The 24524-nt window shown below is 41.0% G+C and overlaps 2 protein-coding genes and 1 pseudogene across 2 annotated transcripts in view; 1 reads left to right on the forward strand and 2 right to left on the reverse strand.

The window, feature by feature from the left end:
* Positions 1-24524, reverse strand: part of C2CD3 (C2 calcium-dependent domain containing 3) — a 173686-nt gene that overhangs the window by 20460 nt on the left and 128702 nt on the right. Inside the window, exons 28-32 of the mRNA XM_006875430.1 lie at positions 20057-20184; positions 16493-16654; positions 10275-10495; positions 6042-6990; positions 1338-1449 (exon numbers count right to left, since the gene is read on the reverse strand). Of these exons, the coding sequence (XP_006875492.1) occupies positions 1338-1449; positions 6042-6990; positions 10275-10495; positions 16493-16654; positions 20057-20184 (1572 nt within the window). The remainder of the gene's footprint in view (positions 1-1337; positions 1450-6041; positions 6991-10274; positions 10496-16492; positions 16655-20056; positions 20185-24524) is intronic.
* Positions 11870-12781, forward strand: LOC102830185 (heterogeneous nuclear ribonucleoprotein C-like; the record flags this gene model as incomplete). The annotated part of the gene is made up of 2 exons (XM_006875428.1): positions 11870-12174; positions 12214-12781. Coding segments are annotated over 2 exons (873 nt in total), but the record flags the coding sequence as incomplete, so codon positions are not given.
* On the reverse strand, positions 14711-15361 carry LOC102821654 (annotated as a pseudogene).

Here is a 24524-nt window from a genome sequence, read left to right on the forward strand (position 1 = left end):
AACAATGAATAAGGAAGACAGTAGAAGAACTGTAGCATTTGAGTTGTTGGAAGAAGTACAACCAGAATGCTTCTCAAAAGCCAGGATGGCGGGAATTGGTCTTTCATACTTTGGACATATTATCAGGAGGGACCAGTTCCTAGAAAAGGATATCATGCTTGGTAAAGTAGTAGGTCAGCAAAGAAGAGGAAGACCCCCAGTGAGATGAGTTGGCACAGTGGCAGCAGCAATGTGCTGAAGCTTCGCAATGAATGAATGCAAAGATAGCACATGACTGGGCAGTGTTTCATTCTTTAAGTCTTTAAGAGCACCTAACAACAACTCCTCTGCCTTTCACTACCAATAGTCTTTTAGCCAATAATGATTTTGCAACTTTTAGTTCCTGTTACAACTGTACAAAAATGTTTCCATCCTCATTGTCTGGCAGAGTGGCCATTTTTATTTGGACATCTTCAATGTCCAAACTGTCTCTATCCCTCAATAAACCTCCTGTATGTGTGTGTGAAAACATTTTCTGAGCTTTTTATATCAATAAACCTCTTTCGCTATTACTTTAAGTAGACTACATGATTTTGTTCTATGGCAACTTCCTCTTGGAAATACAGCCAGAACGCTCTTTAGAAGCCAGGATGATGAGATTTCGTCTCATGTACCTTGGGCATGTTATCAAGAAAGACCAGTTCCTGAAGAAGAACATCAAGCTTGGTAAAGTAAAGGGTCAGTGAAAATGAGGAAGACCTTCAATGAGATGAACAGACAGTGGCTGTGGCAATTGTGAGGACGGTGAGTGACCAGGCAATGCTTTGTTTTGTAGTACATAAGGTCTCCATGAGTGGGAACCAACAGTACTCAAAATATTTTTTGTTTACTTGATGCCCAAATAGACTTTGTGCTTCATGAAGCCAGAGATCCTAAGTGTCTGATTTACCATTATAAGCTCAGCATGCAGTACAATGTCTGATATAGAGTAAACACTTCTCTGCTCATGCCTGTGTTTGCTTAGCCGGAGTTCCCACAGTACTCAGGATGTATTCCTTAGCCAACTCTTACTTTTATGCTGCTGTAGTGTTTGTTTCTTCCACATGCCAGTTTTACCTTTTGCTCTTCCTCATTTTTCCTGAGATTTTTGCCCACTGTTGGGGCCCACAATATATGCACACAGTATAAGATTGAAGAGTGACCATTATAGCTGCCATGCACACAGTATAAGATTGAAGAGTGATCATTATAGCTGCCTCTCATCAAAGACTGACCAGAGCCATTCTACATTCCGTACACTTTCACAAAGGAAGAGACAGTGATTCTGTAAGAGTGAGGTCAGCTGACTCTTCTCTTACCTGATCTGCTGTTGCTGGTGGCGGCAAAGCTGCAGAGAGTGAGAGCATCCGTAGGGAGGCCTCCAGCTGCTGGGGAGGCAAAAAGAAGTTGGGTACCACAATGGGTTCTGGGCTATAATAGTCGTTAAGGGAGATACACACCCAGAAGCTTATCATCCTGCCAGACGAGTGTCTCTACTGTCCTCAATCACCACCAGTCATGTTTCTTTTCCTGATGATTTCTGTTCATGAATCCTTTGCTCACATGGTTCCTACCTGGAGAGCCCTGCCCACTCGTAAATCATACTCATCTTAGCCTGCAGTGATTCCACCTTCCTCATATCTTAGAGCATGATCTGCAGCACAGGATAATATTTAATTATTGGTATGATCCTGTTTCCCTTGGTATTCTCTAAGCTTCTCAGGGGGCAGATATGTTGTTGTTTCCTTCAGTCACCTGACTACTCTCCCTTTCTTACAGCCCTTTATGAGCTGGCAGGCAGCAAATGCTAAATGATACATTTGGCCTGTTGGCCAAAAATGGACCTGTTTGGAAATCAATCAGATAATATGAGTAGAAAGGTGGCTCCAGGGGCTGTCTTAGGTTGGTGGGAGATACCTGACACTGGAGGAGAGCATGTCCTATAGGTAGCTCTGTTCACATGCAGAAATGAAGGCTGTGCACACGTGGATTTGAAAAGAAGTGCATGTAGTCATAGCTGATGCACCCAATCTGAATGTGAGTCTTAGAAGGCACAGACCGTATTTGCACTTCTCTGCACCCAGCAGTGTGTTGAGCACACAGTGCTTTACAAAATTTATTGTCAAAACAGATTCAATTTGGCTTAAATTCGGAAGGAAAGGATTCTTTTGATGTTCCAATTTTTTGTTCCTGTTCAAATCAGGTTTTCTATCATTGTTTTATGCTAGACTTTGAACTGTCTGTTCATAGTTGTAGTTCTGCCACCTAAGCACACTACGCGTAGTGCCTGGAACACAGTTGTTGTTGCAGTTTTAAGTGCTGTTGAGTTGGTTCCGACTTATAGCAAACCTGTATAGGGTTTCCAGCTGGTGGGTTTGAACCACCAACCTTGTTTAGTTGTTGTTGTGCTGTTGAGTCCTACAGTGCCACACCAGGGCCCTGGAACACAAATGCTCAATAAATATTTACTGAATGATTAAAATTCCTTGCTTTGGGTTGTTGTTAAGTGCCGTCGAGTCAGTTCTGACCCATAGCGACCCTGAGGAGCGGATGGGGAGCTTGAACAGCTGACCTGGCAGTTCAAATGGCTTTTGCAGTCCAGCACATTAGTCCACAGTACTACAGCAGGACCCCTGCTTTGGGTTAAGTTCCTAAGTGTCCTCTAGATATGGGGGTGGAGCTTGAGATCCTTGCTGTGAGGTGCCTGTAGCACTGAACCTCTCCTCAGTCCAGTACCACAGCCTCTTTGAGGGTTCTGCTCCACAGTCGAGCATGGTGGTGTCATGTGATAAGCTCCGGACTGTGAACCACGAGGTCTGTGGTTTGAGCTGGCCAGCCTCTCCATGGGAGAAAGATGAGGCTTTCTGCTCCCTCTGAAATTTACAAAGCTCCATAGTCACCTTTTCACTTTAAGCTCTTCCCTTCAGTTTATGAAAATACTCAAGTTTTCCATTTCAGGCGGAAAACAAAACAAACAAAAAACCCAACCCTGACCTTGCATTCTCTACTAATTTCCAATGAGGTCTACAACTTACTAGAAAAATCACTTCAGGAGAGTTCACTTTTTATACCCTAATTTCTTTGTCTATAAAATGGATAAAACAGTACATATTATTTTGAGGACTAAATGAGTTTATATACATGTTAAATGCTTAGAATGGTTCCTGACCCATGGCGAGCACTCAAGAAGTGTGGCACTCTTCTACTCATTATCCAATTTGAGCACAATCACATTGACTGCAGTCATGCCAGCAACCAAGACAGGGCTCCAGAGGAGGCAGGCTGTGTTCAGTGCTCCTCCAGCCACTTGCTGCCACAAAGCCCTTGCTGAGCCCGCACGCCCTACTCTTAGGCTTCTCTGTCCTGCATCGAGAATCACATCCGAATGGTATTTGTGTCTATTGATTTCTTTTCAAGAATTCCAAGAAGCTGTGATAGTTCAACCTACATTTAATATGCACTGTCTGGTGCTGAGGTCACAGAAAAACAGAAAAGAACCCTAAACTGGGAGCTTAGTTTGGTACGCAAAGGATTATTAGTGTCTTCCTTTTATAGGTGAACAAATTGAGGCTCAGAGAGGTTAAACTATATGCCCAAAGTCACTCAAGTTATCAGTAGTAGGGTCTGCAAGGGTCTAGCAGGCAGTCCCCCAGAATCGAAGTAGAGAAAGTGCTGCTATTCAGTAAAGCAGGTGCTTTATCTAACAGTAATGACCTGTTTGCTGGGATTCCAGGTGAGGAGATCTGAACAGCTGACTAGGCTACAGCGGTGAGCACTGCTGGTGGTCCTAGTGTCCTCCTGACCCTCTAACACGCCAGTCTGCATTTCCAGGAGGGAGACTGGGGGTGCCAGATACTCCTTCTCTTCATTACCAATGCCATGTTGGGGACTTCCACCTCGGTCTCCAGGGCTCCAGGTGAGGGTAAGTAAAGTATTGCTATTAGGGTTCCAGTTTATACATGTAATACACAATGGTGTATTCTAAACACAAAGTGCTTAAACATACTTGTCTTAGTTTCGTTATGATGCTTAAAAAAAAAAAAGATTTTAAGGTTAGGGCTAATGTCAAATTTTTATCAAATCATTGAAGCTTTGCAACAAGTTTAGGGGAATGCTGCCCCACATAAAACAACAGTTTTTAGATGAATCAAATGTTTTAAGGATGATTGGGAAGACCTCAAAGATGAATTCAAATCAGAGAGGTCAGCTCAGAAGGTTATGGCAACTTTTTTTTGGATTCAGAAGGGGTAATATTGATAGTCCTGATGTGGCACTGTAGGGTACGTACTGGAAGGCTAATCATGTTGGTGGTTCAAACCCACCAGCCATTCCTTGGAATCCCCATACACACCTGCTATGAGTTGGAACAAATTCAAAAGCATTTATTTAACAACAATTTTGACACATTTTCTCAAATAGTACTATCAGATCATTGGGGCTTATGAGAAGTTTTAAGAAAACTGAAAATTGCATTAGTGAGAAAAAGGCCAGGAGAGTTATGCTGATTTTTTTTTTTTTTAAATAGCAGGACAATTCACTTGTCCATTCTTCAAGGTTTGCCAGGGCAGCCCTATGACAATTTTATTGGAAAACCTTACTCTATCCACCCTACAGTCCTGATCTCTGCCCCATCAGACTTATTTTTGTTACCCAAACTCAAAGAACATTTGAAAGAAACATGACTTGAGTCTCCCTAAGTTACCAAAAAGGAGCTCTGGTAACGTAGTGGTTACGAATCGGGCTGCTAATTTCACGGTTAGCAGTTCAAAACTATCAGCGGTTCTGCGGGAGAAAGATGAGGCTTTCTGCTCTCATAAAGATTTACAGCCTCGGAAACCTTGTACAGGGTCTCTATGAGTCGGAACCGACTACACGGCACATAACAACAAGATGCCAAAGTTGCCATTTTGACATGGTGTAAATCAAGGAGTAAAGAATTCTCCCACGAAGGGTCAGAGAGATGGAATGTCTTCAGAAGTTTTCTAAGATGGTGGATAGCATTACATTTTGATATTTTCATTTAATAAAGGTTCCTGTGATTTTGCAGCATTACTTTTGGGCTTACTCATATATACAATAAAAAAAAAAAATCTGAAGCAAGTCAGAGTTCTATAGCTCTGAGCCTCCATCTCCTCACCTGAAAGACAGAAATGATGACACCTATCTTAAATATTTGCTGTGATAACTGAATATAAAATATGTGTTTTGGCACAGAGTAAATGTTCATTGATAGTATTCTTTGTTCCCCTGTGTTCTCCATTTTTATTTTTAAACAGCATGTCCAACTGGTTCATTCCAATTCAACCTCCTGCTGAAAATTCCCATTTCTACCCCAGATATACTGAATCAGAATCTATAGTTAAACAAGATCCCCAGGTGACTCATATATCCATTACCTGGGGAGCTTGTTAAAGTGTAGGTTGTGACTCAGCGTATCCTAGGGTGGTAGCTAGGGGATTGAACTGGAATGAACCAGTTTAAAGCCTTGATTTTAACTAGGATGAATGATTGCATCCCTTGGATCTAGAGCCTTGTTTTCAGGTGGTAAAATGCTCCAGAGACTAATCAGGGAAATCCAGCTCAGCTGGTTAATGCAGATATTGTTGTTGTTGTTATGTGCCATGGAGTCGGTTCTGACTCATAGCGACCCTGTACAGGTTTTCTGAGGCTGTAAATTTTTACGGGAGTAGAAAGCCTCATCTTTCTCCCGCGGAACACCTGGTAGTTTCGAACTGCTGACCTTGTGGTTCGCAGCCCAATTCGTAACCACTAAGCTACTAGAGCTCCTTAATGCAGATGTTACCAACACCTAAATCCAACAACAGATGGGATGCCACACAAGGCTGTGCCATGGTGGAATTGTAAGCACTTTGTCAGTACAGGTGAGTCTTCTGAAGGAAGGGCCTTCCCATGTCCCTCAGAACATTACATGAGGGTGGCCACTGCTCATGTTGACACTCATGCTCAGTTAGTCTAAGCACCACCAGCCAAAATGACGGCTTATGGAGCTACTTGTAGGAAACATCAAAGGATACAGGAGGTTCTGCGTTGTGGAAACCTCTGGTTCAGTTGTCACTTGCTTCTGCCTGATGGCAGGACAGTCGGTAGGTGGCCTCTTCTCGTGTTTTCTTCTGGTCTGGGAGGCTAGGTGTACACAGAGTTTCTCAAAGCTGTCAGTAGAGTCACTTAGCTCACTGGAAACAGCCTCATTCTCAGCCTGAGACTCTGGCTTGGTATCCTTTTGCTCACCTGCCCTTGATGAGCTCCATCCAACAAAGGTATTGCTCTGCAGGGCTTCTGAGCGTGTCAAGTGTGGGATGAGCTGAGGGTTTGCTGTGGCAGGCTCTTCAACTCTGGCCTCAGAGGTGCCAATCTCACAAGGGACATGACTTTGGCTAGGAGAACCTTGTCCAGGCAGGTGGGTAGTAACAGCCCTTTCTGGGCTGGAGAGAAAGCTATTTCTGACCTGGAGTTCCTCCCTTGGGAAAGGCTCTGAAGAAGGACAAGAGGGACTTTCTCTCTGTACCTCTTTAGGCTGAGGACTAATGACCTCACTTGTGTCTGACACAAAACTGGACCAGGGGCTGGTTTTGTCTGTTACGGTGGTGATCTCATTTAGAGTTCTGGGTTCAATGATGTCTTCTTCATAGTCCTCATCACTGTAGGCCAGGCCTGCCTCTGTGTCCTCACTGCTCTGCATCCTTGTACACACCAGTGAGCCAGCACCGTTTTGGGTGCCCAGAGCCTGATGAAGCATTCCCCTTCCACCTGGAGTCCCTTCACGTGTAGGGAGAGGCGGGGAATTTGTGTTTCCATCTGAAGCTCTTGCCAGTGGGTGATGTGGATTTCCACTTAGTTCTCGTATGGCCTCCGTGTCCTGAGCATCTGGGAGGGCGGTGACCTCGCTGCCTGCACTTCTGGCTTGGTGAGAACTCAGAGATGCTTGAGAGTTTCTGGTGATAGTCTGCAGATCTGAACAGCAACAGATAATCACTCTTATTAAAAGACTGGACGACAGATTACTCACGTTTCCGACACTAGCCTCTAACTTCAGAAATATCCTTGCAACTAGACTTTGAACAAATCTTCAAGATAGTTAATCTACCCAAGAGTCAGTGAAACTATATTCAAGGCATTCCAATTTCTAGCACTTTATTCTAATATCAGAGGACCAAAACCTAATCTATTTATAATTGTGGATACATCTGTGGAAGCACTTTCAGAGACTATCTGGTCATGCTCTGGAATTCTCAAGAGCTGGGAGTCCTGGCGGGTATGTTCATGCTTCCTTTAACTTCAGTAATTACTTATATTAAAAAGCAAAATGAGAATATACTTATTTAGCTATTTGATAACAATTATTAAAACTATTTTACTCGGAAACTATAAACCAAGAAATATCTATCACTCCCAGAGGAAGTGGGGGCAGCTCGGTGTTGGAAAGAATATAGGTTTTGACGTGGGTCAATACTGGGTTCAAATCCCTAGTGTCACTTGTGATTAAGAACAAACTACCTCTTTGAGTCTGTGATCTTTACAATATGATTAATGCCTGTGGTTCTGTGGGATAAGCACTGGACTATAAGCAACTAGAAGGTTGATGACTCAAGTCCACCAACTGCTCCAAGGGCGAAAGATGAGGCTTTCTGTTCCCTTAAAGATGAACAGTCTTGGAAACCTCTATTTAGTGTCGCTATGAGTTGGAACTGACTCGACAACACTTAACTACAACACTGCCCACATTCTATGATAGCAAATATATAAAATAAGTGGGCATACCACAGGTGGCACATATGGTGGTGATGGTTATGTGCCATGGAGTCGGTTCCAACTCATAGCGATGGAGGCTGTAAATCTTTACGGGAGCAGAAAACCTAATTTTTTTCCTGTGGAACAGCTGGTAGTCTTGAACTGCTGACCTTGAGGTTTGCAACCCGATTCGTAACCACTACGCTACGAGACAGGAACTTAAATGGAAGCTGCTCGTCACTTCTAATTATTTTTGGAATGAAACAGGAGGAAGTAAATAAATAAATGGGCTTAGTAAAGGAAAGATGTTCACATGATTGAGGGGGAAAATGAATGAGGAGGCAAATTTGACTCATGAAAGGTAGGGGTTACATCTTTCTCAAAGTACCTAACAGAGTGCTTAGCCTATGAGATGTGCTGGCTGAGTTTAATACACTGACAATTTTCAGACCTTAAAAGGAAGTGACTGGTTGTCTCAAAATGCAAATTCCTTCTTTCAAATAGGAACAAGATCCAGGAAGTGACTTCATTGATGTTGATCCTTTGGCCTGAACTACTTTCTCTGTCTTGGAAAAGTCTTCCTGCCTTTTGCAAATCAATTCATCCTTCAAGGCCCTGTCGGCTGCACCTCCTCCAGCTGAGCCTTACCCGTGTACTAGCTGGATGGGATTGCTATAGGCTTTGTTTTATAAGTAAGCACTAAAGAATATGATACCATGTATAGGAGTCCTGGTGTGGCACTGTGGGTTAATGAGTTAGACTGCAAGGTTGGTTTGAACTGCAAGGTTGATGGTTCAAGCTCACCATTTGCTCCTCAGAAACCCTATACAGGGTTGCTCTGAGTCGGAACCAACTTGACACACTCAACAATATCAACCATGTGATAGTCTCTCTGTATGCTTCCCTATCAAACTCTGAGCTTCTGAAAGGCAGTGTCCATAAGTCTGACCCATGTTGTGTGATTCATGAAGGCCCACCAAAGGGCTCAGCACACAGATGGTGCATAAATGAAGTCCTCAACTCAGTGATTTACTCTCAGATTTCACTTGTATCCACTTCTTCAAGTACACATGGTGGTGGCAGAGGGCACATAAACATTTTCTTAATACTTCACTAATCAAAATCACCTCTCCTTTTCCAAATTCATCCTGGCCTGGTGAAAATCAGTTCTCATCTGTCATCCCTTGCTGGGATCTCACCATTTTCTTCCAGGATATAAAGATTAAACTCCCAAGTGCGGCCTCAAGGCTCTCCACCTTCAATCCTTCAGTTGTTTCTTTCTTAGTATATCTTTTTAAAGGGACCTTTTCTTTTACCTTTACCCTCAAACAAGTCTCCCTGTCTTGCTCTTATGCATTCTTTCGAGGGGGGGAGGGTTTGTTAGAGGGACTATAGAGTATAAGCTTGATGAAGGCAGAGATAGTGCCTTTGTGTTCACCACATCATCTTCCCACAACAAGTAGCAGAGTAGTGCTTGGGGCAGTTCGTGCTCCATAAACAGCTGAAAGGAAGTGAAAGCCAAACACAGAGTATGCATCTGGGGTCCTGGATAACAATAGGTTAGGTATCTGGGTAGGAAGAAGACTTGTATCTAGTATCAACTGTGGTATTCTATCTTTCCCCACTTCATCAGAGAAAATGGAACTTATCCATCCCTGTGAGAAATCTACACATTTTGCTAGAAAACCAAGTAAGGGCTAAATATGTCAATCTGGTTGATTTTGCAATATTCCTCAGAGTTTGCTTGATATAGATTCCCAGTCTCCACCCTGGGTTCTGATGCAGTAGGATGGAGTACGGCCAGGAATCTGTATTTTAAAATAAGTATCCCAGGTACTTGTTACACTCAGACAAACTTATTTTAAAGTGGTCTGAGCCTTGGTTGCACACTGGACTTACCTGGTGACATACATACATATATATATATATATATACATATACACACACACACATATATGTATAATATATACACACACACACAAATATATACACATATACTGATGCATAGGTCCCACCCCCAGAGAATCTGATACAACTGATCTATTACGGTACAGCTTCCTAAGTAATTCCAATATGCAGGCAAAAAGAGAAATATAATGGTGGTTTTCAAAGAGTGGACTCTGGACCACCAACATCCAGAATCCTCTGAGGATTCTAGTTAAAAATGCTGATTTTTAACAACTACTTTAAATATATTTGTAGTTGATGTTTTAAAACCCGAGTGCCAGAGATTCTGAACTAATATTGATTGAGGAACCACTGACTTAATCTTCTCCTCTGGTTTTGAGTAACATGAAGCTCAAGAAGAGAAAGGATATGTTCAGAGCCAAACAGCAAGACTAGGCCAGAAAGGACCCAGGACCCAGGCCTCCTGCTTCTGGTCTAATGCCTTTCATTGTCTCATCTCCCTGTGCCATACTATCATGTCCTTTCTGTTAAGAGGAAGATGGTGCAAGCTTTTGGTCTCTGTGTGTTACAGTGGCTGATCGAAGGGTCCTGAGCCATACCTGTGATTAAGGAGCTGACTTGCAGCACCAGGTTATTTGACTTCTCCAGGATGCACTGACTCTCAGGGTCTAGGCTCCTGGTTCCTAGCCTAGGATGGTCTCTATGGCTCTCCTGGCTCTGCAAGATGGTGGCATGAGGATGAAGGCTGAGGGGTAAGAAAGGCTTGGCAAGCTTCTGGCTGAAGTACTGCTGGATCTGATCTAGCTCACTCAGATTCCTCCTGTAAGAAAAGAGAGGGAAAGAGCACAAGCAGATCATTCAACATTAGTTACAAGCATCTTTTATGTCCCCTGGACACTACTTGAGCCAAGATCTACCACTTAAGCCTGGATATTATTACTTCTTACTTGAAGATCCATCAACAAACACATCACTCCTCTACCCACAACCCACTGCCAGGGACAGATCTCTGCCCACTCTATCTAGTAACATGGTTCCTTTCTCCTAACATCCAGCAAAAATGCCACCTCCTTTATGGGAGCCATTCTTGATCAGACTCCCAGCCTTCACTAACCCTTTCTGACAGGAGGAGGTTCCACTGAGGAGAACAGTGTTTTTTCTATTTCATAACAATTCCTGATCTTTCAGGCAAGTGACCCCTTGAAAGCAAACTTTCCCTGACCTTCTAAATGTGTTTAAGGGTTCCTTCCTCTGTGTTTCACAGTTATGTACACTTTAGTCATATCTGTTGTTTATTCTGAATCTGTCTCCCCTGAGCTCCTGTGAGCTTTATGTGGATCTCTTTGTATCTATTGTACATAGTAGTGTTTGGAACAAAATAAATGAATGTTGAGTGGATAAATGGGCACACACTATTAATGGGGCTACATTCATTCTTTCCACTCTCCAGTGGCACTACCCTCAACTTCAGTTATGTAGGTTTCCCATTTTATGCTTTTATATACATTACCTTGTTGAAGTCTCAGCCAACCTGGTGAGACCAGTTATTTTACAAACAAGGAACTTAAGATTCAGAAGATTTGAGTGATTTGTTCAGGGTAAGTAGTAGCATGTAGCTACTCACAATCTGGGACTCCAAACCTGTACTCTTTCCATGCTATTAGGTGGGCTCTGTCCCCATAGGCTCATTCTTGCCTCACACCTCTGCTCAGGCTACAATCTGAGTTGAGGACACTTCCTGCTCTGCCCCTATTGCATTCAATTTTTAAAGTGTAGCTTCTATTTCTTCTTTTCAAAACTCTATCATCTCGGCCATTTTGTGAAGAGACGAAGACGAGCGGTCAGCTTCTTCACGTAGAACCTGGGAGAAGGAGATTCATAAACGAATCTCTTCTCCCTTTCCCCTCCTGGGCAGCAAGACGAACCCCATCCCTATTCACTGGAGCTCAGCTTTGATTTTTAAACTCCCTTCCCTTACCTTTCCAGAACACACACATTCCCATTCCAAAATTGATTTTATAATGGCATTTTAAGCATAATGATGCAACTTGGTGTGGAAGATGGCAAATTTAGAGGTGTTTTATTATTTTTTTTAATTGTTTCTGAAAAACCAGGACCTGGTTTTAAGATTGAGATTTTTTTTGATCTTCAGCTACATTTTTCAGTTGTGTGACGAACCTTGTCAAAACACCATGTTACCAACAAGACAGACCCTCGCTCTAAGAACTCCCGAGTGTTTATTGGAAATCTCAACACTCTGGTGGTCAAGAAATCTGATGTGGAGGCAATTTTCTCAAAGTACAACAAAATGGTAGGTTGCTCTGTTCATAAGGGCTTTGTCTTTGTTCAGTATGTTAATGAGAGAAATGCCCGGACTACTGTGGCAGAACAGGGTGTCAGAATGATAGCTGGCCAGGTTTTAGATATTAATCTGGCTGCAGAGCCAAAAGTGAACAGAGGAAAAGCAGGTGTGAAACGATCTGCAGCGGAGATGTACGGGTCAGTACCAGAACACCCTTCTCCGTCCCCTCTACTCAGCTCTTCTTTTGACTTGGACTATGACTTTCAGCGGGATTATTATGACAGGATGTACAGCTATCCAGCACGTGTTCGTCCTCCTCCTCGTATTGCACGTGCTGTAGTGCCCTCAAAACGCCAGCATGTATCAGGAAACACCTCACGGAGGGGCAAAAGTGGCTTCAATTCTAAAAATGGACAGAGGGGATCTTCTTCCAAGTCTGGAAAATTGAAAGGAGATGACCTTCAGACCATTAAGAAGGAGTTGACCCAGATTAAACAAAAAGTGGATTCTCTACTGGAAAGCCTAGAAAAAACTGAAAAGGAGCAAAGCAAACAAGGAGTAGAGATGAAGAATGATAAATCCGAAGAGGAGCAGAGCAGCAGCTTCCTGAAGAAAGATGAGATTAATGTGAAGATGGAGTCTGAGGGGGCTGCAGATGACTCTGCTGAAGAGGGGGACCTACTGGATGATGATGATAATGAAGATCGGGGGGATGACCAGCTGGAGTTGATCAAGGATGATGAAAAAGAGGCTGAGGAAGGAGAGGATGACAGAGACAGCACCAATGGCGAGGATGACTCTTAAGCACATAGTGGGGCTTAGAAATGTTACCCCATTATTTCTTTACCTAGGCGCTTGTCTAAGGTCATATTTTTCACCAGATCTTCTTCCCTAGTTTCTTCAGCCACATGCTCACTGTTCTCCCCATCCTTGTCCTTCCCGCGTTCATTCATTCATATTGCCCTGCGCCTGGTCCCATTTTCACTTCCTTTGACGCTCCTAATAGTTATGTTAAGTCTTACCCTGTAATTTTTGCTTTTAATTTTGATACCTCTTTGACTTAACAATAAAAAGGATGTATGGTTTTTATCATCTGTCTCCAAAATAATCTCTTGTTATGCAGGGAGTACAGTTATTTCCATTCATATATGAGTTCAGAAGTTGCTTCCCTAATTGCACAGGCAATCTCATTTAGTTGGGTAGCACTTGAGAACAGCTTTGAGTTAGAAATATATGTGTTATACCCCACATAAGTACTGTGTGGGGCTGTTCAACACAAATGTAACAATGTATTTTTTTTGTGAATGAGAGTTGGCATGTCAAATTCATCCTCTAGAAAAATAGTGTAATAGTCTTAAGATTTGTTTTCTAAAGTTGATACTGTGGGTTGTTTTTGTGAACAGCCTGATGTTTGGGACCTTTTTTCCTCAAAATAAGTCCATATTAAACCAGGTATTTGGAGAAAAAACAAAACAAAACAAAAAAAAACAAAACTCTATCATCTCAAATCACTGGGCCACCTCTCCCTTAAACCCCTTCACTCTTGGCATCTCCATCAAACCTCTTCTCTTAGATTTCTCCTTAATTTTATCAGGTTCCCTAACTAGGCCATGAACATCTGGAAATAGAAGACAGTATCTCAAACTTCTCTACATCTCTCAGGGTGCCTGGTACAACTGGCACAGCACAGACACTACATACCTGTAAAGTGAACTGAGGTTTTCTCTTTCCTCTCCTTTTGTTATGAACAGGCTTGTGTCTCAGAGCCAAATTCAAATTAAATGAGAGGGTAAAACTGATACTTATTTTATCACTGAAGGCCACAACTCTATCAAATCAGAGTGGTAAGAATGAATGTAGCCCCATTACTTGTATCTAAATCCGGTCTATGCCACATGGATAAACACCTGCTACAGGAACATGCAAATAAATGTAAACGTGCTCAATTTTAAAAATATGCAAACCCACTGGTCTTGTCATGGCATATCAACTTATAAACATTAGGCTGCAATCTTCTCATGTGTGAGGCAGAGTTATTAATACTGATCCTGCTGGCCTCATAGGATTGCTGTGACTTAAATGTGGCTCTGTATTATGGTTCTAAGAGCCAAAGGAAGTAATGAAAATGATAGGATTTTGTTTCATCTTCATTTAATAAGAATTTCTTTACAGCACTGGTTCTCATAAGCCAGTTTCTAGGACTAGTATCTAGTATCAGCATCACTGGGGAACTTGCAGAAATATACATTTTCAGGGACAATCTTAAACCTAATGAATCAGGAATTGTGGGGGAGGGTCCCAGTAATCAGCGTCCCAGTAATAAGCTCTTCAGGTGATTCTAATAAATACTGAATTTTGAGAACCACGGCTGTACATATGGTTGTAAAACAGATGTGAGGGTGGTTATTAAGTTTTTTGTTTTTTTTTTTAACTTTTTATTGTGAAATGAGTGCAGGTTTACAAAGTAGATCATCAATTTTACATTAAATCTTTGCTTCATTACAACGATTGCAATCCCCTCCATGTACCATCAACAGTACTTATCTCGATTTCCTTTAACTTTTTTTTTTTAATTTGAAAGTTCTCTTTATTTCACAGCTGCCTTTATGTAACGACACCATTGAAAATGCACATACACTGGAGATTTCCCAAAGAATAAGAGTTGGAAATAAAAGTTTAGGGTAACTAGGAGAACTGAAATTGTTCCAGAGAAGTTCTCAGGATCATACTTTATTAAATGTCCTTGAAAACCCCTTCAAGTTGTGAACATGTGGCAATTCTGGCCAGGCTGCTCTGTGGCTAGTTCTGTATTAGGTGCATTTAGCTTCTCCTCCATAACTTGCTTGAGGATGATGAGTGAAGACTTTCTGGCTTCTTTTCGTGTCATAAACTTGCGGTAAACTTCTTGCAAGGAGCTCTGGGCACCCTCTGAAGCAGAGTCAATTGATCGAGCATCACACTGTACTAGATTCAGATGGGTTCATATAAAATAGCTGTGGTCCTTTCTCATCAACAGCTCTAAATAATAGCACTATTCCAGAGACATGGCACGTGGATCTAAGTCTTCTCCAAACTAAAGCCACATTGGACATGCTCTCCACTGTCCTTGTTTCACTGCAGGTGAAGCAATGGGTCTGTGTTTCCACTGTGGTTTTAGCAATTAAAACCGATGTAAGCACCGATCTCTACAATTTTCTCAATGCTCCTGGGTTCCATGGAGGTAATTTTCTTCTCCACAGCTAGGCATACACCCTCTGCTGTCTGGATCCCAATGGCTATAGAACCAAGCTTTATAGCTTCAATGGCATACTTCACTTGAAATAATCTTCCTTCAAGAGAAAAAGTATTCACGTCCCTGTTGTTCTTAAACCAGGTAATAAACATGGAGAGGGAAGGAGAAGGCAGCAGTAGCTACTCTGAGATCCTCTATTTCCTTTAACTCTTGCACTCCGTGCTGTGTCTTTGGGGTTTGGTTTTTTCTTTTATTGGTTTTGTGTTTTAATTCTCCTCCTACTTCTCCTTCCATTCCCTTGCATTTTATTCTATCTCCATTTTTGTTTTTACTACTTTTCTTCTGTTTCTCATTTCCCCTCTTCTTCCCTTCTCCCCCCTTTTGATCTTTCTTTACTACTCTCTCTTTTCATCTTTCCTTTTCCTGGCTCTTCTGTTTCTTAAAATGTCTTCCTTTTATTTCTTCTCTATGTTTCTATTTTATAATTCTGTGACAGTTAATGTTCTGTGTCGATTGGGCCAGAATTCTAGTTGTTTGGTATCACAGAGTTAACTCTATGATGACCGGCTATGAGAAGCCAATCAATTGAAATGATGTTTCCTTGAGAATGTGGCCTGCCCCCAATATAATGGACACACAGGAAAGAGTCACTCTCTCTTTCTGCTGAATCTGGATCTTGCATCTGTGTCATCCTCCCTCCAACCTCCAGTTCTTTGCACCTGAGCCAGTGGCCTATCCTACTGTGTGTTTGCCTGCTGGGCCTATCTACACAATGCGCCTGGAAGTGGCTTTAGGGATGCTGATCTGTGGTGTGTGTGCCCACCTGCCAGAAGAACTGGATGCCCACTGGGGAACCTTGCATGCCTGCTCCTGTTGTTCAGGCTCGTGTGCTCCATGCCACCAATTCTGCAGCATGCCTGCTCAGGCCTTGGTCGCTGAATGTAAAACTTACCATCTGTTCTGTAAACCTTCACACAATCCACAATAAAGTTTTTTTTTTTCCATATTTAATTTTTTAAATTCTAAGTTTCATTTAGCAAGTTTTGATGAACAACCTAAAGTTCCTGCGTTTATAGAAGCAGTGACAGAGCCTTCTGATGGAATGGAAGCCCCCAGGCTCAGCTTCATTTATGAGGAATTCTGTGCGGCTCCATGACGTAACTTGCATGAGAGCCTTATCCTGACCCTCGCCTAGAAGTGGTGGTGGATGGAAAAAGCATGGTGCACATTGCCATTGCCCATCCACCTTGTGCTCCACTATGGTTTCCTGTAGAAGGCCTCACCTGAGAGAAGTCAGAAGGGAGGTATTGGAGGTCACGGGCAATGTACTTGGCTTGTCATCGCTTGTCAAGACTGCATCTCCCCGGTGCAGGGATTCATGAAATCGACGAATCTTCTGCACATGCTCTTCATGACGTGAAGCCTGACTTCTTGAGGTCCAGTTTCTGTCAAGAATAAATGAAGATAAATTCTCAACCAATGAGAAAACTCCTAGTGTTACAACCAACAAGTTACTCTCCTGAAATGATACTGCAAATCCATTCCCATTACCACAGTTTTGGCTTCACCAACTCTTTCTTGGATTATAACTGCCTCTTAATTGATCTTGCTTCAATCTCAACTCCCTCTAATCTGTTATCTACTGAGTAGGTATGTACACTGAGTAAACATCCTAAAACAAGACTAATAGTATTTAAGGAGTCCTAATTATGTGCCAAACACTGTTATAAGCATTCAGCATCTATCAACCTATTTAATCACCTTTCTAGTTCCTTTTCACCTTTAGCTTCCCCAGTTTTATCTATAGAATAAATTTCAAATGATTTAGAATGACATTCTAGAATTTGACTGCAGCAAAATTTTCTTTTTCTTTTTTAATAAAACAGCTTTATTGTGATACAATTCACCTACTACACAATTCATTCATTTAAAGGATACAGTTAAATGGGTTTTAGTATATTCAGAGTTGTGCAACTATTACCACAATCAATTTTAAACATAGTCATCACCTCATAAGAAACCCAGTACTCATTACAGTCATTCTGTTTCCCTCTAACCTGCCCAGCTCTAGGCAGAACTAATCTAATTGGTCTCTATTAAAAGAAAAGAAAACAAACCCACTGTTTCCAAGTTGATTTTGAATCTTAGTGACCCTACAAGACAGAATAGAACTGTCCCATAGGATTGCCAAGGCTGCAAATTTCATGGAAGCAGATGGCCACATCTTTCTCTCCTCTGGAGTGGCTGCTGGGTTCCAACTACCCACTTTAGGTTGGCAGTCAAGTGCTTATCATTGTACCCTGAGGGGGCTCCTTCTTTCTCTAAAGATTTGGCTACTCTGGGCACTTCATATAATGAAATAATATATAAGATTGAGTCAAAATTTATCTATACTCTGGCAGTAGAATTTATTTTAATCAGTTTTTTTAGGAAAGAAAAATACATCATTTTTCAACACCATCACCTTGCTTTTCAATATACTTTGTCCATCTGTCAACAAGCTTTCGTATTCTCTTATTAAAAAGTGTTTTAGGCTGAGGTGCAAGCCCTGAATGCACTGCTGTTTTCACTTCTTCATGAGACGTGAATCTTCATGCTCAAAGGGCTGCTGCTTTCAGGGGATCAAATAGGTGAATGTTTCTGTGCTTTGCCGTTTATTTTCAGGAAACGGACCAATAAAAAGCTCAAAAGTTAGAAAATTGATGCTTACAGTTTCCTGGAATTCTCGAGGGCCAGTACTGGGACACTATCAGGAAAAAGTTCATCAACAGTGCTCATGACAGTAATATGCTCACTGAAGAGCTGAAGCCTAAATTTGGGATTAATGCAGAAAACTGCTATATAAGGATGTTGTGATCTTGCAGGAGAATGCACATCCCCACACCTCTGCCCACACTGTGAAAACTCTGCAAAACCATCATTTTGAGGTGTTAAAGCATCCTCCCTATTAGTCCTGATCTTGCTCCATCAGACTTTCACCTGTTTGGTCCCCTGAAAGTAGCCCTTTGAGGATGAAGATTCACCTCTAATAAAGAAATGAAGACAGTGGCATACTCGTGGCTTGCAGCTCAGCCTAAAACATTTTTTAGTATGGGAATATGAAAGCTTGACAGATGGATAAAGTGTATTGAAAAGCAAGGAGACAATATCGAAAAATTATGTATTTGTCTTTTCTAAAAATTGATTAAAATAAATTCTTCTACCGGAGTGGCTTTTTCTTAACATAATGTTTCCGTGTTACAGCATGTATCAGGGCTTTATGGATAAACAGTATTAAGTTGTATGAATAAACCACATTTAAAAAATCTGTTTATCTATCTATCAGCCATTGATTTGTTTCTACTTTTTTGGTTATTAAGAGCAATGCTGCTATAAAGACTCATTTACAAGTTTTTGTGTGGAATGTTTTTCTTTCTCCTGGATACGAGTGTAACCAGGAGTAGAATTGATGGGTCACATGGCTATTCTATGCTTAACTTTATGAGGAACTGCTAGGAAAGCAGCTACATCATGTTACATTCCCACTAGTAATACAGGTTCTTTTTTATCTACAGAATAAGTGTCAAATTCGTAAGTACTGCATTAAAGAACTCGATCCCTGCAGTTTTTTCTTTTTTATTAGCCATAAGACGGAATGAAATACTCATATGGATGAACCTTGAAAACAGCATATTTTTAATGAAGTAATGCACATGCTTTAGTTCTCTAGTGTTGTTATAACAGAAATCCAACTGGATAGCTTTCACAAACAGAAATGTATTCTCTCACAGTGTAGAGGGCTAGACGTTCAATTTCAGGGCATTGGCTCCAGGGGAAGACTTCCTCTCTTTGGTTCTGGAAGAAGGTCCTTGTGCTTTTGCTCCTGGGGCAATCTTCATGCATGTTCACATCTCTCTTTCTCCATCTCTGCTTCGCTTGCTTAATTTCTTTTGTATCTCAAGAGGTAGATTCAAGATACACCCTATAATAATCCTGTCCAATTAACGTATCAGAGACAACCCTTTCCTAAACAGGATTAAATCCATAGACTGTTGTTATGTGTTGTTGAGTTAGTTCTGGCTCATAGTGACTATTCTCGATAAGCTATGCAGCACTGAAAGGGCCTAGGTAACTGCCATAGGATTGGCTACTGTGGGGGAAGATCCCTTACCTATTCCCCCAGATGAAAAAGAAGGACATGGAAAAGACTCAGGTGGAGATAGAAGGTTGTTAAGTGGCACTAGAGCCTGGAATAGAGAAGGGTGGAAAGATGCAATCTTATTCTTAGATCTTGCTCTTTGACAAGATGGAATAAGCTCTTGCCCTGATCATACAAGAATGGGCCAGTTATTTACTGTACAATACTTTGGTACATAGGTTTGTGAGCAAAAAGATATGTTTCTCACAAAACTGGTGTTAGTGGTGGTGTGTCGTGGAGTCGGTTCAGACTCATAGTGACCCTGCATACGGTTTCCAAGGTTGTTAAATTTTTACGGGAGCAGAAAGCCTCATCTTTCTCCTGTGGAATGTTTGGTCATTTTGAACTGCTGACCTTGAGTTTAGGAGGCCAACTCGTAACCACTACATTACCACAGCTCCTTCTACTGACCTATTTTAGGAATAAAGGTTAAGGCCTTTAAGGACAGCAGGAAGTGCACCTTGCACTGAAGTGGTCCTTTTTACCAAAATTCAGGTCTCTATCTTATATGTACATTATTTTCATAGAATCCTGGAGGCCCAAGGGGTTCTGACAGATCAACAAAGCCCTTTTCCTGTCTCCAGTTTCTTCCTCTAATAAAGGAAAGACAAGCTAGTTCACAATACTTTCATTCTTTGGTCCCACTTCTCATCATCAAGAAATCACTTACTTCTCAGGAGAGGAAATATCCTTTGAAGAGGTGTGAACAAGCTGTTCTGGGATCTGTCTTGCAATGTAGCTGGGTAATGCAGCATACATATCAGAGACAGGGAAGGAAAAGGAACTGTATTTTGGAATCTGTAGAAATGAAGAGAAAAATGGTACACCTGTTAGAAAATATTCTTTAGGAACAAAGTAGGCTATAAATACATCTGTAAAATTTATTGTGTATGTATAAATATAATTAAATTACAGATTTGCATGTGTTGCACACTGGTAAGAAATTTACAGGCATATTCTTAAGGAACTTTTACAACAGTCTTAAAGAGCAGGTACTGGTTTGACAGACTATGTTATCAGATTGCTTTTTGTTTGTTTATTTGGTTTTTTTAATTTAAGGTTTTTATTGTGGATTGAGTGAAAGTTCACCGGGCATATCATCAGTTTTATATTCAACAAATCATATACCTTGTTTTATTACAATGATTATAATCCTCACCATGTACCATCAGTTAACAGTATTTCTCTCTGTCCACTTTAGTTTTTTAAAAACCACAAACAAAAAAACCACTCAGGCATATATAATAATTTACATCTCCAAAGGGCACATTCTGTAAGTCGGCTCCTGGCCACCAGCTCTTAGTCCTTCTCTTCTTAGTCCATGAATCTAGAGTCCTCAGCTGCTCCCCCTCTCCATGTTCACACCTTTATCTCAGCAGTTATGCCAGGTGTCTGTGGCCGCTCCGATCTTTCCCCCTCTTGGTCTCAATCAAGATGGTGGCTCCTGGAGCAGCTGAACGTTCCGAACTAGAGAGCAATGGATTTCTTGCTTATGCCACAAATTCCCCCAGCTGTAAGCCTTCCAACCTTCTAAATATTCCTTTATATGTAGTTCAGAGTTCTGGGACCATTCCCTGAGCCTGTTTGGTCAGGTATTCTGTGTTGTTGCTGGCAGAGCTCTTTACAACACTTCCACCCGATCGGCCATCTTGTTTGTTCTCTTCAGATTGCTTTTTATATTCTTTATCTGTTTATGCTCTTTTCCCTCCAGTTAGCTTGTGAACTCATGGTGCAGTGGTCATCTTACACATATGTATGAGGGTTCTCACGCTTTGCTATTTCTAGTCCCACTGACTACCAGCGTTGTGCTGAAGAAAGGGCCTTCCCATCTAGGGAGCATTTTAACTCTTTTATTTTCTCATTCATTCATTCTATATTTACAGATGCCTAAGCACTAGCCTGCAAAACACAAGGTACACGATTCAAGTCCACCAGATGAGGTTTTCTGTTCCCGTGATGACATAAAGCCTCGGACACCCTACACAAGGTCGCTGTGAGTTGGTACCGACTCAATGGCACTTAACAACAGCAACACCTCCGTGCTAGTCCTTGGAGTAGGCCTGTGAGGTAGACAGGAATAAAACAGTCTTTGCCTTGGTGGAGCTCACTTATCTGGAAGAGTATAGAAGGAAAAGTCTTTTTTCTTCTCCAGTTGAAGAGGTGTCTATATATATCATCTTCAACTCCTCTCTTCTAGTCTTTTTTTATTTTCTTAGACCAATGGATTTAAATACAAGAGTTAAAAAAATTTCAACAGTTATGGTTCCAGATTTTACACTGCAACTAGCCTTGTTCTTTTAAAATTGAGATTAAGTTATACACTATAAAATCCATCCTTTTAAAATGTACAGCTCAGTGGTTTTCAGTATGAGGGGACTTTAAACAATTCATGGGAAAATTCCATTATGTTTTATTTCAATTTTTCCATGAATTGTTTTAAATCTCATTGTATAATCAGAGTTGTGTAAACATCATCACTATTTCATTTCAGGACATTTTTCATCATCCTAAAGAGAAACTCTGCACCCATTTCCTAACCCTTCTCCCTCCTCACTCAGCTCCTGGCAACCAACAATCTACTTTCATCTCTTTAGATCTGCCTAATCGGGACATTTTATGTAAGTGGAATAATACAATATGCCACCTTTTGAGTCTAGCTTCTTTGATTTAGCATACTGCTTTTGAGGTTCTTCTATGTTGGAGCATGTGTCTGCACTTCATTCCTTTTTTATGTTGGATACTATTCCCTTCTATGGATATAGCACAATTTATCTTTTCATCAGTTGATGGATATTTCAGTATTAAGAACAATGTTTCTATAAACAGTAGTGTACACATTTTCATTTCCCTTGTGAATATTGTTAAGAGTGGAAAAGCTGTGTCATATGAAAAGATGAGACTTCATACTCCAGGAAAGATTTACAGTCTGGGAAACCCTGGGTTGCCACAGTTGGAACTGACTTGATGGAACTTAACAACAGTGGTAACTCTATGTGTAAGTTTATGAGGAACTGCTAGACTGTTTTCTAAAGTGGTTCACCATTTTACTTTTCCAGCAATGTCCGAAGGTTCCAATTTTTCCACATCCTTGCCAACACTTCTTATTCTTTTTATTATAGCTATTCTAGAATTATCATTCTCTCTTGAACTTACTGCAATCAAAGTTTTCAAGTCTCTTTTCCATAGATACTGCTTATCAAGGTCACTGAGGAAATATCATGTTGTGAAATCCAAAAGTTGATTCTAAGTCATCTTTAGGATCAGCAGAATGACACAACTGATCATGTTCTCCTACCTAGAGTACATTAACTTAGTTCCCAGGCCACTACATTTTTCTTCTACCCCATTAACTTATCAGCCTCATTTACTGGATCCTCATCATCTGCCCAACCTCTTACTACTAGTATACCTTAGATTAGTCCTCTCCTTTTTCCTGTTTACAATCATATATTTGATTTCATCCAATCTTTTCTTAACAAAAAGTTCCAACTTGGAGTTTAACCATCATGTCTTTCCACAGATGTAGTCAATTTGATTTCTGTGCATTCTATCTGTTGAGGTCCATGTGTATGTCTTTTATGTTGTTTAAAAAAGGTATTTACTATGAAGAAGTCATTGGTCTTGCAAAATTCTAACATGTGATCTTCAGCATCATTTCTATGACCACGGTCATATTTTTCAACTACTAATCTTTCTTCGTTTTCAATCTTTGCATTCCAGTCTCCTGTAATTATCAATAAATACATTTTGATTACATATCTGATCAATTTCAGGCTGATGAAATTGATAGAATTCTTCTGGCTTTAGAGGTTGGTACATAAATTTGAATAATAGTGGTATTAACTGTTCTTCCTGGTAGGCTTATGGATATTCTCCTATCACAGACAGCACTGTACTTCAAAACAGATCTTGATATGTTCTTTTTGATGATGAATGTGATGCCATTTCTCTTCAATTTGTCATAGTAATTCAATAGTAAACTATGTGATTGTCATATACAAGATGGCCAATATTAGTCAATTTCAAATCACTAATGCCAGGATATAGATGTTCCATTTTATTTTTGACAATTTTCAGCTTTCCTATATTCATACTGCATATATTCCATGTTCTGATTATTAATGGATGTTTACACATGCATCTTTTCATTTTGAGTTGTGCCCCATCAGCAAATGAAGGTCCTGAAAGCTTTACTTCATTCGCATCATCACGAAAAACTCTTACTTTGAGGAAGCAGCTCTTTCCTAGTTGTATTTTGAGTGCCTTCCAACCTGAGAAGCTCATCTTCTGGCACTATTATCTGACAATATTCCGGTGCTGACAGTGTTCTACTGCTATTCATAAGGTTTTCAATGACTAAATATTCACAAGTAGTCCTTCTCTCCTTCTTCCTACTCGGTCTTCATCTGGAAGTTCAGCTGAAACCTGTCCATTGTGGGTGACTCTGCTAGTGGTTAAAATACCTTTAGCATAGTTCCAGAATTACAGCAACATGCAAACTACCACAGTATGACAAACTGAGAGAACAAGTGATCTCTGGCTTACATCCTCCCTCTGAAATCCAGTCTGGCTACTTGGTATCTTCATTTGGATGTTTAACAGGCAGCTCAAATTTAACATGTCCATTTTTCAAATTTCCACATGTAAATCTGTTTTACACAAAATCTTCTCTTTTTTAGGTAATGGCCATTCTAACCTTTAGTCCCGGTGTGGTGCTGTAGGATAAGCACTGAACTGCTTGCTAACTGCAAGGTAGGCGGTTCAAACCCACCAGTTGTTCCTCAGAAAGCCTATACAGGAGTCGCGATGAGTCAGAACAGACTCAATAGCACTTAACAACAATCCTCGTGGTTGTTGTTGTTGTTGTTAGGTGCCATCGAGTCTGTACTGACCCACAGTGACCTTAGGCACACCAGAATGGAACACTGCCCCATCCTGGACCAACCTCACTTCTGTTGCCACACTTGACTCCATCAATGCTGCCATTTGGCCAATCCATCTCGTTGGAGGTCTTCCTCTTTTTCTCTGACCTTCCACCTTACCAAATATGATATCCTTCTCCAGCGACTGGTCCCTCCTGACAATATGTCCAAAGTATGAGAGATGAAGTTTGGACATCTTGGCCTCCAAGGAGCACT

Source organism: Chrysochloris asiatica, unplaced genomic scaffold (genome assembly GCF_000296735.1).
Source record: "Chrysochloris asiatica unplaced genomic scaffold, ChrAsi1.0 scaffold00326, whole genome shotgun sequence".
NCBI classification, from domain to species: Eukaryota; Metazoa; Chordata; class Mammalia; order Afrosoricida; family Chrysochloridae; genus Chrysochloris; species Chrysochloris asiatica.